General features: G+C 41.9%; 1 protein-coding gene across 4 annotated transcripts in view; it reads right to left on the reverse strand.

The window, feature by feature from the left end:
- Positions 1-14,346, reverse strand: part of SPIRE1 (spire type actin nucleation factor 1) — a 120,452-nt gene that overhangs the window by 23,938 nt on the left and 82,168 nt on the right. For 2 of the 4 annotated variants that reach the window (XM_075270698.1, XM_075270695.1), the window contains exon 9: positions 3,088-3,129. The exons of the other annotated variants lie outside the window; for them this stretch is intronic. In XM_075270698.1, coding sequence (XP_075126799.1) covers positions 3,088-3,129 — 42 coding nt within the window. The remainder of the gene's footprint in view (positions 1-3,087; positions 3,130-14,346) is intronic. 4 annotated transcript variants of the gene reach the window in all.

Raw genomic sequence — 14,346 nt, forward strand, 5'->3', positions numbered from 1 at the left:
AGACCGGTCACAACAAATATTGATGGGATTTACATTCCTCTTTTTGGTTATTCACTTTGCATTCTTGTTAACTGATGAAAATAAACTATTAATATTTCTCTTTTTGAAAACAGTCTTTACTTTGCAGCATTTTAAAACCATTTTGCCTAAAAATTTTGCCAGTACTGTATATATTTGCACATTTCAAAACCTATTGATCATTCACGTAAGATAGCACAAGGGAAGTATAAATGCAGCTGATGATCTCTCTATGAAGTGACAGGACTCCATGATGTTGCAGATTCCTAGTAAAGCCAGCAATCGCCGGCCTTACTAGATTTCAGTGTGAACTATACTGAGATGATGTTTCACTCTGTATACTGAGGTTCTAGGATATTTTATGCTGGTTTTCAAACCAAACCCAAATATTTATTATACTTATCAATGTATGAGCTGTCCCTCTTGCATGAAGTGTTTGGAAAGCGTTATGGACAAAACGCTTTCCCATTGCTACAACAGCTACCTCTATACACACATTCATTATATCAGATGAGGCCGGGTATCACTCACCACTCCACACCTGGAAGATACATAGGCTTATAATAGCTACAATATAGAGGTTGACGGGGCCACACGGTGGCTCAGTGGTTAGCACTGCAGCCTTGCAGGACTGGAGTCCTGGTGTTCAAATCCTGCCAGGGGCATAACACCATCTGCAAGGAGTTTGTATGTTCTCCCCGTGTTTGCATGGATTTCCATCCCATATTTCAAAGACATACTGAAAAAATGTGCATTGGGAGCTCTATGTGGGACTTACAATCTGCATTTAAAAATAAATAAATAAAAAAAATATAGAGGTTGACAAAGTCTGCGATCTTACCAAGGTAATGAAGTGGACCCAATGTTCACCAATGTCTGTAACTCATAGATATAACATGTCTTGAGCAGTGCTGCTTTCTATTGCATCATCAGTCGTGTAAAGCATTATTTATGTAATGCATCTTATAGACTCGATATATTGATACCTCATGCATGCTGGCCAAACCAGTATACTGGGTCTCCAGACTTTCCCCCGATGGTAGATGTTGGAGGAAATAATGTTTGTGTAGATGGATTTATTTTGGGGGAGATCTGCTTACAGGGGACTCTGGCAGTGGCTTCCTATTCAGAAAGCAGGCATGTATATGTATGGGGTGTTCAGTTGACAGCTATCTAAAGTATCTGACAAGCCTTGCCATTCTTGTGTGAAGCAGTGAGTAAAACCATCAAATTTTGAATATGTATGTGGAAAACATACACTCACCGGCCACTTTATTAGGTACACCATGCTAGTAACAGGTTGGACCCCCTTTTGCCTTCAGAACTGCCTCAATTCTTCGTGACATAGATTTAACAAGGTGCTGGAAGCATTCCTCAGAGATTTTGGTCCATATTGACATGATGGCATCACACAGTTGCCGCAGATTTGTCGGCTGCACATCCATGATGCGAATCTCCCGTTCCACCACATCCCAAAGATGCTCTATTGGATTGAGATCTGGTGACTGTGGAGGCCATTGGAGTACAGTGAACTCATTGTCATGTTCAAGAAACCAGTCTGAGATGATTCCAGCTTTATGACATGGCATTGCATTATCCTGCTGAAAGTAGCCATCAGATGTTGGGTACATTGTGGTCATAAAGGGATGGACATGGTCAGCAACAATACTCAGGTAGGCTTTGGCATTGCAACGATGCTCAATTGGTACCAAGGGGCCCAAAGAGTGCCAAGAAAATATTCCCCACACCATGACACCACCACCACCAGCCTGAACCGTTGATACAAGGCAGGATGGATCCATGCTTTCATGTTGTTGACGCCAAATTCTGACCCTACCATCCGAATGTCGCAGCAGAAATCGAGACTCATCAGACCAGGCAACGTTTTTCCAATCTTCAATTGTCCAATTTCGATGAGCTTGTGCAAATTGTAGCCTCAGTTTCCTGTTCTTAGCTGAAAGGAGTGGCACCCGGTGTGGTCTTCTGCTGCTGTAGCCCATCTGCCTCAAAGTTCGACGTACTGTGCGTTCAGAGATGCTCTTCTGGCTACCTTGGTTGTAACGGGTGGCTATTTGAGTCACTGTTGCCTTTCTATCAGCTCGAACCAGTCTGGCCATTCTCCTCTAACCTCTGGCATCAACAACGCATTTCCGCCCACAGAACTGCCGCTCACTGGATGTTTTTTCTTTTTCGGACCATTCTCTGTAAACCCTAGAGATGGTTGTGCGTGAAAATCCCAGTAGATCAGCAGTTTCTGAATTACTCAGACCAGCCCTTCTGGCACCAACAACCATGCCACGTTCAAAGGCACTCAAATCACCTTTCTTCCCCATACTGATGCTCGGTTTGAACTGCAGGAGATTGTCTTGACCATGTCTACATGCCTAAATGCACTGAGTTGCCGCCATGTGATTGGCTGATTAGAAATTAAGTGTTAACGAGCAGTTGGACAGGTGTACCTAATAAAGTGGCCGGCGAGTGTATGTAGTAGTATTAGAATGATGATTGAATTTTTATCAAATTTCTTTGTCTTTTGCTTAGGTCACTTTCACACAGTCAGTATTTCATCAACATTTATATGCCAAATGTAGACTATTGTACAGCTACACAGAGACAGAACCACTTGTGGTTTTGGCTTATTAATGCAAAAAACTGACCAAATATGGTCTAAAACTGGCCTTATAATTTCAGAAATTTGCTATTTTAATTTCCTGTTACAAAGGTTGTCCCAACAAGGAGAACCTACTCGGTGGACTCAGGACGCCCATGTATTCCAGTCTACATTTCTAGACATATATTACTTTTCCTTTATTTAAAAAAAAAAAAAAATCAGACAAAAGAAAAGGTAAAAAAAAAATACTAACAACTACAGATGTTACAGTTTATTACAGCATATTACAAATAGATTTCAATGGACCTTATAGTATATCGCAGAAAAATAATTCTGTAATTTTTTTTTTAAGTTAGGAGTTGTATTTCTGACCATGACCGAAAACCACTATTCTTACAAATGACCACATGAAAGAGGGACCACAACATCCATGACAATACGCCAGGTGAACATTTTACCTGACAAGTCAAAACTGTGAGACATGCTAAGGGGTCGCATTACTGGAAAAAGAAAAATATTCTGTTAGGACAAGGTAAAGTAAGATACAAGAACAATTATACATTTCAGATGACATGATCCAGTCTAGATAGCAGCATCTGAAATGTAACAGAAGTAAAAGAAAGAACACTGGAAAAGAAACATGTACAAGACATATAATAATCTTTGTATAGTCAAGGAAATTACAATATTGCAATATACAATATAAGGAGATTTTCCCCACTTAAAAAAAAAATCTCCTAAAATATTAAATCCTTTTGTTGTATGCTTATATCCAGTTTTGTGTCTAAGCAACACCTTATGGGCAGGACTGGTGGATGGCGTTCAATAGTACTAACATTTTATTCATCTCACACAGTGAAGACTGTTAAAAACTGCTACATAATGTCATTCACATGAGGGTTTCTTTTTGTCACCACCAAACAAATGATATGCGTGATCATAAAGCCATAGGTACGTCAGAATGCTACCATTGAAAAGCGCATCTCATCTTGTATAAAATAAACTCTCAATCCTCTGTCGAATGAAAAATAAAAATAGTTATGGCTTTTAGAAGATGGCGATGTAAAAAACAACACTTTAACCCCATAGAGACACAGCCCAAAAGTGACTTAAGGACCAGGCCTCTTTTTTCAAAACTGACATGTGTCACTTTAAATGTCAATAACTTTGAGACGCTTTAACTTACACAAGTGATTCTGAGATTGTTTTTTCGTAACACATTGTACTTCATGTCAGTAGTAAATTTTCGACAATATGTTTTGTCTTTAATTATGAAAAAATAGGAAATTTGGTGAAAATTTTGAAAAAAATGCAGTTTTCAAACTTTGAAATTGCAAGCCTTTCAAATAGAAAGTCATACTACCCAAATTTTTTCATAAATATAATTAACCATGTCTCATATTTATGTGGCAATCAAATTTTAAGCACCCTTTCATTTTTTTCAGAAATTATAAGGCTTACAAGTCAAGCAGTAATTTTCCAAATTTTCAAGAAAATTTCCAAAACACATTTTTCAAGGGACTAGTTCAGTTCTGAAGGGAAATTGAAAGGCCTCTCTAATAAAACCCCCCAAAAGTCACCCCATTCTAAAAACTGCACTCCTGAAAAAATCCAAAACAGCAGTTAGAAAGTTTCTTAACCCTTTCAGCATTTCACAGCAATTACAGCAAAATGGAGGTCAAATTTACATTTTTCAATTTCTGTCACTAATATATTCATTTAGCCCTAGAATTTACACATTTACTAAGGGTTAAAGGAGAAACTGCACCCCACATTTTGTTACACAATTTCTCCCGAACACGACAATACCCCGTATGTGCTGGTACCCTAATGTACGGGCACACAATCGCTCTCAGAACGGATGGAGCGCTAATTGGATTTTGTAGGCCAGATTTTGCTAGAATACTTTTCAGGCACCATGTCCCGTTTGCAGAGCCCCCAAGGTGCCAAAACAGGGGAAACCCCCAAAATGTCACCCCATTTTGGAAACTAGACCCCTCTAAGAATTTATCAAGGGGTATAGTGAGCCCTTTGACCCTACAGGAGTGTAGCAGAATTGGCCCAACAAAAGGAAAAGTAACATTTTTTGCTATAAAATGTTGCTTTAACCCCAAATTTTGCATTTCCACAAGGGGTTAAAAGAGAAAATGCACCCCACAAATTGTCAAGCATTTTCTCCCAACAACAGAAATGCCCCATATGTGGATGTAAAATGATCTATGGGCACGCTGTGAGGTCCAGAGCGGAAGGAGCGCTATTGGGATTTTGGAGGGCAAATTTAGCTGGAATCTGTTTTAGGCACCATGTTGCATTTGGAGAGCCCCTGAAGTGCCAGAACAGTAGAAACCCCCCCAAAATGACCCCATTTTGGAAACTAGACCCCTCAAGGAATTTATCAAGGGGTATAGTGAGCACTTAGACCCTACAGGTGTTTCACAGATTTTTTTACCATTGAGATGTGAAAATGAAAAATTACTTTTTTTATAATAAAATGTCACTGTAGCCCCAAATTTTTCATCTTCACAAGGGGTTAAAGGAAAAATTGCACCCCACATTTTGTTACACAATTTCTCCCGAACACGACAATACCCCGTATGTGCTGGTACCCTAATGTACGGGCACACAATCGCTCTCAGAACGGATGGAGCGCTAATTGGATTTTGTAGGCCAGGTTTTGCTAGAATACTTTTCAGGCACCATGTCCCGTTTGCAGAGCCCCCAAGGTGCCAAAACAGGGGAAACCCCCAAAATGTCACCCCATTTTGGAAACTAGACCCCTCTAAGAATTTATCAAGGGGTATAGTGAGCCCTTTGACCCTACAGGAGTGTAGCAGAATTGGCCCAACAAAAGGAAAAGTAACATTTTTTGCTATAAAATGTTGCTTTAACCCCAAATTTTGCATTTCCACAAGGGGTTAAAAGAGAAAATGCACCCCACAAATTGTCAAGCATTTTCTCCCAACAACAGAAATGCCCCATATGTGGATGTAAAATGATCTATGGGCACGCTGTGAGGTCCAGAGCGGAAGGAGCGCTATTGGGATTTTGGAGGGCAAATTTAGCTGGAATCTGTTTCAGGCACCATGTTGCATTTGGAGAGCCCCTGAAGTGCCAGAACAGTAGAAACCCCCCCAAAATGACCCCATTTTGGAAACTAGACCCCTCAAGGAATTTATCAAGGGGTATAGTGAGCACTTAGACCCTACAGGTGTTTCACAGATTTTTTTACCATTGAGATGTGAAAATGAAAAATTACTTTTTTTATAATAAAATGTCACTGTAGCCCCAAATTTTTCATCTTCACAAGGGGTTAAAGGAAAAATTGCACCCCACATTTTGTTACACAATTTCTCCCGAACACGACAATACCCCGTATGTGTTGGTACCCTAATGTACGGGCACATGGTCGCTCTCAAAACGGATGGAGCGCTAATTGGATTTTGTAGGCCAGGTTTTGCTAGAATACTTTTCAGGCACCATGTCCCGTTTGCAGAGCCCCCAAGGTGCCAAAACAGGGGAAACCCCCAAAATGTCACCCCATTTTGGAAACTAGACCCCTCAAGGAATTTATCAAGGGGTATAGTGAGCCCTTTGACCCTACAGAAGTGTAGCAGAATTGGCCCAACAAAAGGAAAAGTAACATTTTTTGCTATAAAATGTTGCTTTAACCCCAAATTTTGCATTTCCACAAGGGGTTAAAAGAGAAAATGCACCCCACAAATTGTCAAGCATTTTCTCCCAACAACAGAAATGCCCCATATGTGGATGTAAAATGATCTATGGGCACGCTGTGAGGTCCAGAGCGGAAGGAGCGCTATTGGGATTTTGGAGGGCAAATTTAGCTGGAATCTGTTTCAGGCACCATGTTGCATCTGGAGAGCCCCTGAAGTGCCAGAACAGTAGAAACCCCCCCAAAATGACCCCATTTTGGAAACTAGACCCCTCAAGGAATTTATCAAGGGGTATAGTGAGCACTTAGACCCTACAGGTGTTTCACAGATTTTTTTACCATTGAGATGTGAAAATGAAAAATTACTTTTTTTATAATAAAATGTCACTGTAGCCCCAAATTTTTCATCTTCACAAGGGGTTAAAGGAAAAATTGCACCCCACATTTTGTTACACAATTTCTCCCGAACACCACAATACCCCGTATGTGCTGGTACCCTAATGTACGGGCACACGGTCGCTCTCAAAACGGATGGAGCGCTAATTGGATTTTGTAGGCCAGGTTTTGCTAGAATACTTTTCAGGCACCATGTCCCGTTTGCAGAGCCCCCAAGGTGCCAAAACAGGGGAAACCCCCAAAATGTCACCCCATTTTGGAAACTAGACCCCTCAAGGAATTTATCAAGGGGTATAGTGAGCCCTTTGACCCTACAGGAGTGTAGCAGAATTGGCCCAACAAAAGGAAAAGTAACATTTTTTGCTATAAAATGTTGCTTTAACCCCAAATTTTGCATTTCCACAAGGGGTTAAAAGAGAAAATGCACCCCACAAATTGTCAAGCATTTTCTCCCAACAACAGAAATGCCCCATATGTGGATGTAAAATGATCTATGGGCACGCTGTGAGGTCCAGAGCGGAAGGAGCGCTATTGGGATTTTGGAGGGCAAATTTAGCTGGAATCTGTTTCAGGCACCATGTTGCATTTGGAGAGCCCCTGAAGTGCCAGAACAGTAGAAACCCCCCCAAAATGACCCCATTTTGGAAACTAGACCCCTCAAGGAATTTATCAAGGGGTATAGTGAGCACTTAGACCCTACAGGTGTTTCACAGATTTTTTTACCATTGAGATGTGAAAATGAAAAATTACTTTTTTTATAATAAAATGTCACTGTAGCCCCAAATTTTTCATCTTCACAAGGGGTTAAAGGAAAAATTGCACCCCACATTTTGTTACACAATTTCTCCCGAACACGACAATACCCCGTATGTGTTGGTACCCTAATGTACGGGCACATGGTCGCTCTCAAAACGGATGGAGCGCTAATTGGATTTTGTAGGCCAGGTTTTGCTAGAATACTTTTCAGGCACCATGTCCCGTTTGCAGAGCCCCCAAGGTGCCAAAACAGGGGAAACCCCCAAAATGTCACCCCATTTTGGAAACTAGACCCCTCAAGGAATTTATCAAGGGGTATAGTGAGCCCTTTGACCCTACAGAAGTGTAGCAGAATTGGCCCAACAAAAGGAAAAGTAACATTTTTTGCTATAAAATGTTGCTTTAACCCCAAATTTTGCATTTCCACAAGGGGTTAAAAGAGAAAATGCACCCCACAAATTGTCAAGCATTTTCTCCCAACAACAGAAATGCCCCATATGTGGATGTAAAATGATCTATGGGCACGCTGTGAGGTCCAGAGCGGAAGGAGCGCTATTGGGATTTTGGAGGGCAAATTTAGCTGGAATCTGTTTCAGGCACCATGTTGCATCTGGAGAGCCCCTGAAGTGCCAGAACAGTAGAAACCCCCCCAAAATGACCCCATTTTGGAAACTAGACCCCTCAAGGAATTTATCAAGGGGTATAGTGAGCACTTAGACCCTACAGGTGTTTCACAGATTTTTTTACCATTGAGATGTGAAAATGAAAAATTACTTTTTTTATAATAAAATGTCACTGTAGCCCCAAATTTTTCATCTTCACAAGGGGTTAAAGGAAAAATTGCACCCCACATTTTGTTACACAATTTCTCCCGAACACCACAATACCCCGTATGTGCTGGTACCCTAATGTACGGGCACACGGTCGCTCTCAAAACGGATGGAGCGCTAATTGGATTTTGTAGGCCAGGTTTTGCTAGAATACTTTTCAGGCACCATGTCCCGTTTGCAGAGCCCCCAAGGTGCCAAAACAGGGGAAACCCCCAAAATGTCACCCCATTTTGGAAACTAGACCCCTCAAGGAATTTATCAAGGGGTATAGTGAGCCCTTTGACCCTACAGGAGTGTAGCAGAATTGGCCCAACAAAAGGAAAAGTAACATTTTTTGCTATAAAATGTTGCTTTAACCCCAAATTTTGCATTTCCACAAGGGGTTAAAAGAGAAAATGCACCCCACAAATTGTCAAGCATTTTCTCCCAACAACAGAAATGCCCCATATGTGGATGTAAAATGATCTATGGGCACGCTGTGAGGTCCAGAGCGGAAGGAGCGCTATTGGGATTTTGGAGGGCAAATTTAGCTGGAATCTGTTTCAGGCACCATGTTGCATTTGGAGAGCCCCTGAAGTGCCAGAACAGTAGAAACCCCCCCAAAATGACCCCATTTTGGAAACTAGACCCCTCAAGGAATTTATCAAGGGGTATAGTGAGCACTTAGACCCTACAGGTGTTTCACAGATTTTTTTACCATTGAGATGTGAAAATGAAAAATTACTTTTTTTTATAATAAAATGTCACTGTAGCCCCAAATTTTTCATCTTCACAAGGGGTTAAAGGAAAAATTGCACCCCACATTTTGTTACACAATTTCTCCCGAACACGACAATACCCCGTATGTGCTGGTACCCTAATGTACGGGCACACGGTCGCTCTCAAAACGGATGGAGCGCTAATTGGATTTTGTAGGCCAGGTTTTGCTAGAATACTTTTCAGGCACCATGTCCCGTTTGCAGAGCCCCCAAGGTGCCAAAACAGGGGAAACCCCCAAAATGTCACCCCATTTTGGAAACTAGACCCCTCAAGGAATTTATCAAGGGGTATAGTGAGCCCTTTGACCCTACAGGAGTGTAGCAGAATTGGCCCAACAAAAGGAAAAGTAACATTTTTTGCTATAAAATGTTGCTTTAACTCCAAATTTTGCATTTCCACAAGGGGTTAAAAGAGAAAATGCACCCCACAAATTGTCAAGCATTTTCTCCCAACTACAGAAATGCCCCACATGTGTATGTAAAGTGATGTATGGTCACACAGTGGGAGAGAACAATAGTTGGAGGGTAGATTTGGCTGCAATTGGTTTTAGTTACCATGTCACATTTGCAGAGGCCTTGAAGTGCCAAAACAGTGAAAGCCCCCAAAAATGTGACCCCATTTTGGAAACTAGACCCCTCAGGAAAATTATCAAGCGGCATAGTTAACACTTGGACCCTATAGGAGTTTCACAAAATAATTAACTATTGGGATGTGAAAATGAAAAATTTCCTTTTTTACAATAAAATGTTGCTTTAACCCCAAATTTTGCATTTCCACAAGGGGTTAAAAGAGAAAATGCACCCCACAAATTGTCAAGCATTTTCTCCCAACTACAGAAATTCCCCACATGTGTATGTAAAGTGATGTATGGTCACACAGTGGGAGAGAACAATAGTTGGAGGGTAGATTTGGCTGCAATTGGTTTTAGTTACCATGTCACATTTGCAGAGGCCTTGAAGTGCCAAAACAGTGAAAGCCCCCAAAAATGTGACCCCATTTTGGAAACTAGACCCCTTGACTTCAGTGACATCAGTGTTAAATTGCACCCAAGTATAGCAAACATTTGGATGCAGCTTGTATGGCAATAATTTATTTTGCAGAAATTACTGCATAACCGGATGAAAGTAATTGTGTGCAGAATACGTGATGGTATAAGGAGGCGATATTCCATGGAAAATAAATTCTAAAATTAATATTCCATGGAAGTGTGGTACAATCTAAAGCACTCCTTCATGCACAGGCCAGGTTTATCAGGGCAGGTGTCACACTGATAAGTGGTGTCTCTCCTTATTCCTCTTTTGTAACACACTCTGCATCTTTTTTGGTTTTTCCCTTTTTTAGCAGTTTGGGGGACTTCGCCGGGAAAATGTTGCCCTGGTACTATACGGGAACCTTGAGTTTCAGAAGTACTGGGGCCTGGCACTTCTAGGTCCCCAAATATCAGGGTCTTGATAATTGTCTCCTGAAACTCAAGGAAAGTTCCTGTGTGGCCTGCACATCGTGATAGCACGTACGCGTTATACAATGCCATCTGAACCATGTGCACGGCCAGCTTTTTGTACCACACTCTTGTTTTTCGCATGGCACTGTAGGGCTTTAGGACTTGATCAGATAGATCAACCCCTCCCATGTACTTATTGTATGCCAGGATGCAGTCTGGCTTGGAGACAGTGGTACTGGTGCCACGCAGAGAGACAGAGGTGCTGCCGCTGCCATGAATTGTGGTGAGTACAAAAACATCCCTCTTGTCCTTATACTTGACCAGCAGCATATTTTCATTGCAGACGGCACTACTCTCACCCTTTCTGAGGCGCTGCTCAATATGTGCCCTAGGGAGGCCTCTTTGATTTCTGCGCACAGTCCCACAAGCTGCAGTTCCTCTGGAACTCAGGGATCTAAAGAGTGGGATGCTGGTGTAAAAGTTATCTACATAGAGGTGATAACCCTTGTCCAGCAGTGGGTGCATCAAATCCCACACAATTTTCCCACTAACTCCTAGGATTGGGGGGCAGTCTGGGGGCTCAATCCTTGTGTCCCTTCCTTCATACACCCTAAATTTATAAGTGTATCCTGAACTGCTCTCACATAGCTTATACATTTTAATGCCATACCGTGCCCGCTTACTGGGCAAGTATTGGCGGAATTTTAGCCTCCCTTTGAAACTGATCAGAGACTCATCAATTGCAATGTTCTGATCAGGGATGTAGGACTCTGCAAATTTGGTGCTAAAGTGTTCAATAACTGGCCTAACTTTGTATAAGCGGTCAAAATTTGGGGCATCTTGGGGCGGGCACTGGGAATTATCATTGTAATGAAGGAATTTTAGGATACTTTCAAACCGCTTTCTGGTCATAGCCATTCGATAGATTGGAGTGTTGTGCAAGACATCTGTACTCCAATACTGACGAATTTTAGGTTTTTTCACTATGCCCATATGCAGAATAAGACCCCAGAAAATCTTCATTTCTGCTGCATTTACTGGGGTCCAGTTCTGTGGCCTGGCATAGGAAGAGGTGGCATTTTGTTCCAAAAATTGTACAGCGTACAAATTCGTTTGGGCCACCATAAGATCTACAAACTCATCAGAGAAAAAGATTTTGAAAAAGTCATTTTCTCTGAAGCCCTCAGTCTCAATTTGTATTCCTGACCGGGCAACAAAGTCAGGAAGCTGAGGTTCAAAATTTTCTGGTGGTGGGGTCCACATGGGCTCTACAGGTGTGGCAACTAAATCAGCAATTGTTCTGGGGCGCCTCCTTTGGGGTTGCTCATCACTGGATGAGGAGGAGGAGGAGGAAGAAGAGGAAAAATAAAGGAATGGGGCATTTTCCTCTTCTCCCTCGCTGGCGGTATCAGTGTCAGAGGCCAGTATGGCGTACGCCTCTTCTACTGAAAACCTTCTTTGGGATGATTGGGACTGTTGGGACATTTTTGTGTGTGTGTGGTGTTTTACTTGAGTATATAAAACTTTATTTCTTAAAACTTTATTGAAAATTCAAAGTGTGTTGTGCTTTAACACGTGTATTTGATGTAAAAAAAAAAAACCTGCAAAAAAAGTACAGATGTGATCACTAACGTTTATTTGTTACTGATCACTGCGCTGAGTAGCACAAAGGAAAAAAAAAAGATTCTTTTCTTCTAACTAAAATTGAATTAACTAGAAAAAAAGTGCGCAAAAAGTACAGATGTGATCAGTAACTAAAATTGAACTAATAAAATATAAAATAGACGGAGCAGTCTATATATATTTTATTACTAAGTCTAACTAGAAAAAAAGTGCGCAAAACAGTACAGATGTGATCAGTAACGTTTATTTGTTACTGATCACTGCGTTGAGTTTAGCACAACGGAAAAAAAAAAGATTCTTTTCTTCTAACTAAAATTGAACTAATAAAATATAAAATAGACAGAGCAGTCTATATATATTTTATTACTAAATCTAACTAGAAAAAAAGTGCGCAAAACAGTACAGATGTGATCAGTAACGTTTATTTGTTACTGATCACTGCGCTTTAGAAAAAAACTGAGTTTAGAAAAAAATTCTTCTCCTAGCTAAAATTGAACTGCAATAATACAGATAGAAGTGTGTGTGTATATATATATATATATATATATATATATACACACACACACACACACACTATATCTTTATTGCAGAAACTAACTAAAAAAAAAAACCCCAAGAAGGGCTTTCCAAAAAAAGTTCTGCTGGTAAAGTGTTAATTTTACCAGCAGTCAGGAAGAAGGGGGAGGGAGGCTCTGTTCTGCACCCACTGGCTAGGTGCAGATTGCAGAACTTTTTAGGAGCTGATGCAGCCAGACGTGAGATCAGAGGTTGGTGGAGAGGGGGGATGGGAAGGGGATGGGAAGGGGATGGGAATGGGGATGGGAGGGTGGAGTGGCTGGTGGAGTGGCTGGGGGGAGATTTTTAGGAATGACAGGAGAGGGTGGCTGGCAGCAGCAGCGACGGAGCTCTGATCAGATCAAATATGTCACTGAAGACACGCAGCAGCAGCGGTAACGCACAGAAGGCTCACAGGGCAGCACGGAGGTCTACTCTGCTCGCAAGTCCCAGGGGAACTGACATGGGAAGCAAAGTGACCCCCGGTTAACACTGTCCTGCAAGCCTGCAATTGGTTGATCGGCCGTGACACGTGCCGATCAACCAATTGCAACATCTGGAGGGTTGGCGCCACTTTACGCCCCCCAAACACTCGACAGGGATTGGTGGTATGTATACCTCCAATCCCTGTCACTTTTACTGACATCTGCCGGCGCAGATCCAATGATCTGTGCCGGAAAGCTGCCGGAAAGCTGAAATTTACCGATCTGAATAGATCGGTCATTTTCAGCAATCTAAGTGGCAGGGAGGGGGTTAAACCTCCCGATTCACGTGGAGAAGGTTGTCTGCTGTCATGGACAGCAGCAACCTTCTTACAGTTAGCGTCTCTTGAGACGCGGAGACTATTTATAACCATGACGTACTATTACCTCATGGGTCGCTAAGTACCAAGCTCCCATGAAGTAATAGTACGTCAAAGGTCGCTAAGGGGTTAATCCAGACCTGTGTTTGTATTGCTTAAAGGGATTCGATCATTAGAATCCCGTTTTTAAGATAAACCCATGTCAGAATAGATTAAGAAAGGCTATTCTTCCCCTACCATTAGATGTTTTCTCCGCGCCGCCCTTCCATTGATATCCTGGTTTTCGTCCATATGCTAATTAGTTTTCTTGCAGCACTAAGGTTGGTCCCCAGCGCTCAAACAACACTGGGGACGTCTCCTGTGAAGCAAGAAAACTATCCAGCGCCGCTTTCTTATTGGTCTCTGCTTCTAGTTCCTTGTCCCGTCACGTCTTCTTCAAAAATCGCTGACTGCACATGTCCATCGCCATTTTCCCGTGGCCGAACGGGAGAGGCCACAGGAAAATGGCCGATGGATAAGCGAAGTGGGCACAGTAGGCCATTTTCCGGTGAACGAATAGGAAAGAAGCGCCAGAGGTGGGGAACAAGAAGAAGGTGGCACTGGATAGTTTTCTCTCAACACTGGAGACGCCCCCAGTGCTGTTTGAGAACTGAGGACCGCCCCCAGTGCTGCGAGAAAGCTAATTAGCATGTGTACAAAAAACGGGATCTCTAAGGAACAGCAGCACGGAGAAGACAGCTAAAGGTAGGGAAAGAATAGCCTTTCTTGAGGCTATTCCTACATGGGTTTAGCTAAAAACGGGATTCTAATAATAGAATCTCTTTAAATGGGTTTTTCCACAAATATAACTATATTTAGATTTGTAGCCAATTAAAAGTTAAGCAC

Source organism: Leptodactylus fuscus, chromosome 4 (genome assembly GCF_031893055.1).
Source record: "Leptodactylus fuscus isolate aLepFus1 chromosome 4, aLepFus1.hap2, whole genome shotgun sequence".
NCBI lineage: Eukaryota > Metazoa > Chordata > Amphibia > Anura > Leptodactylidae > Leptodactylus > Leptodactylus fuscus.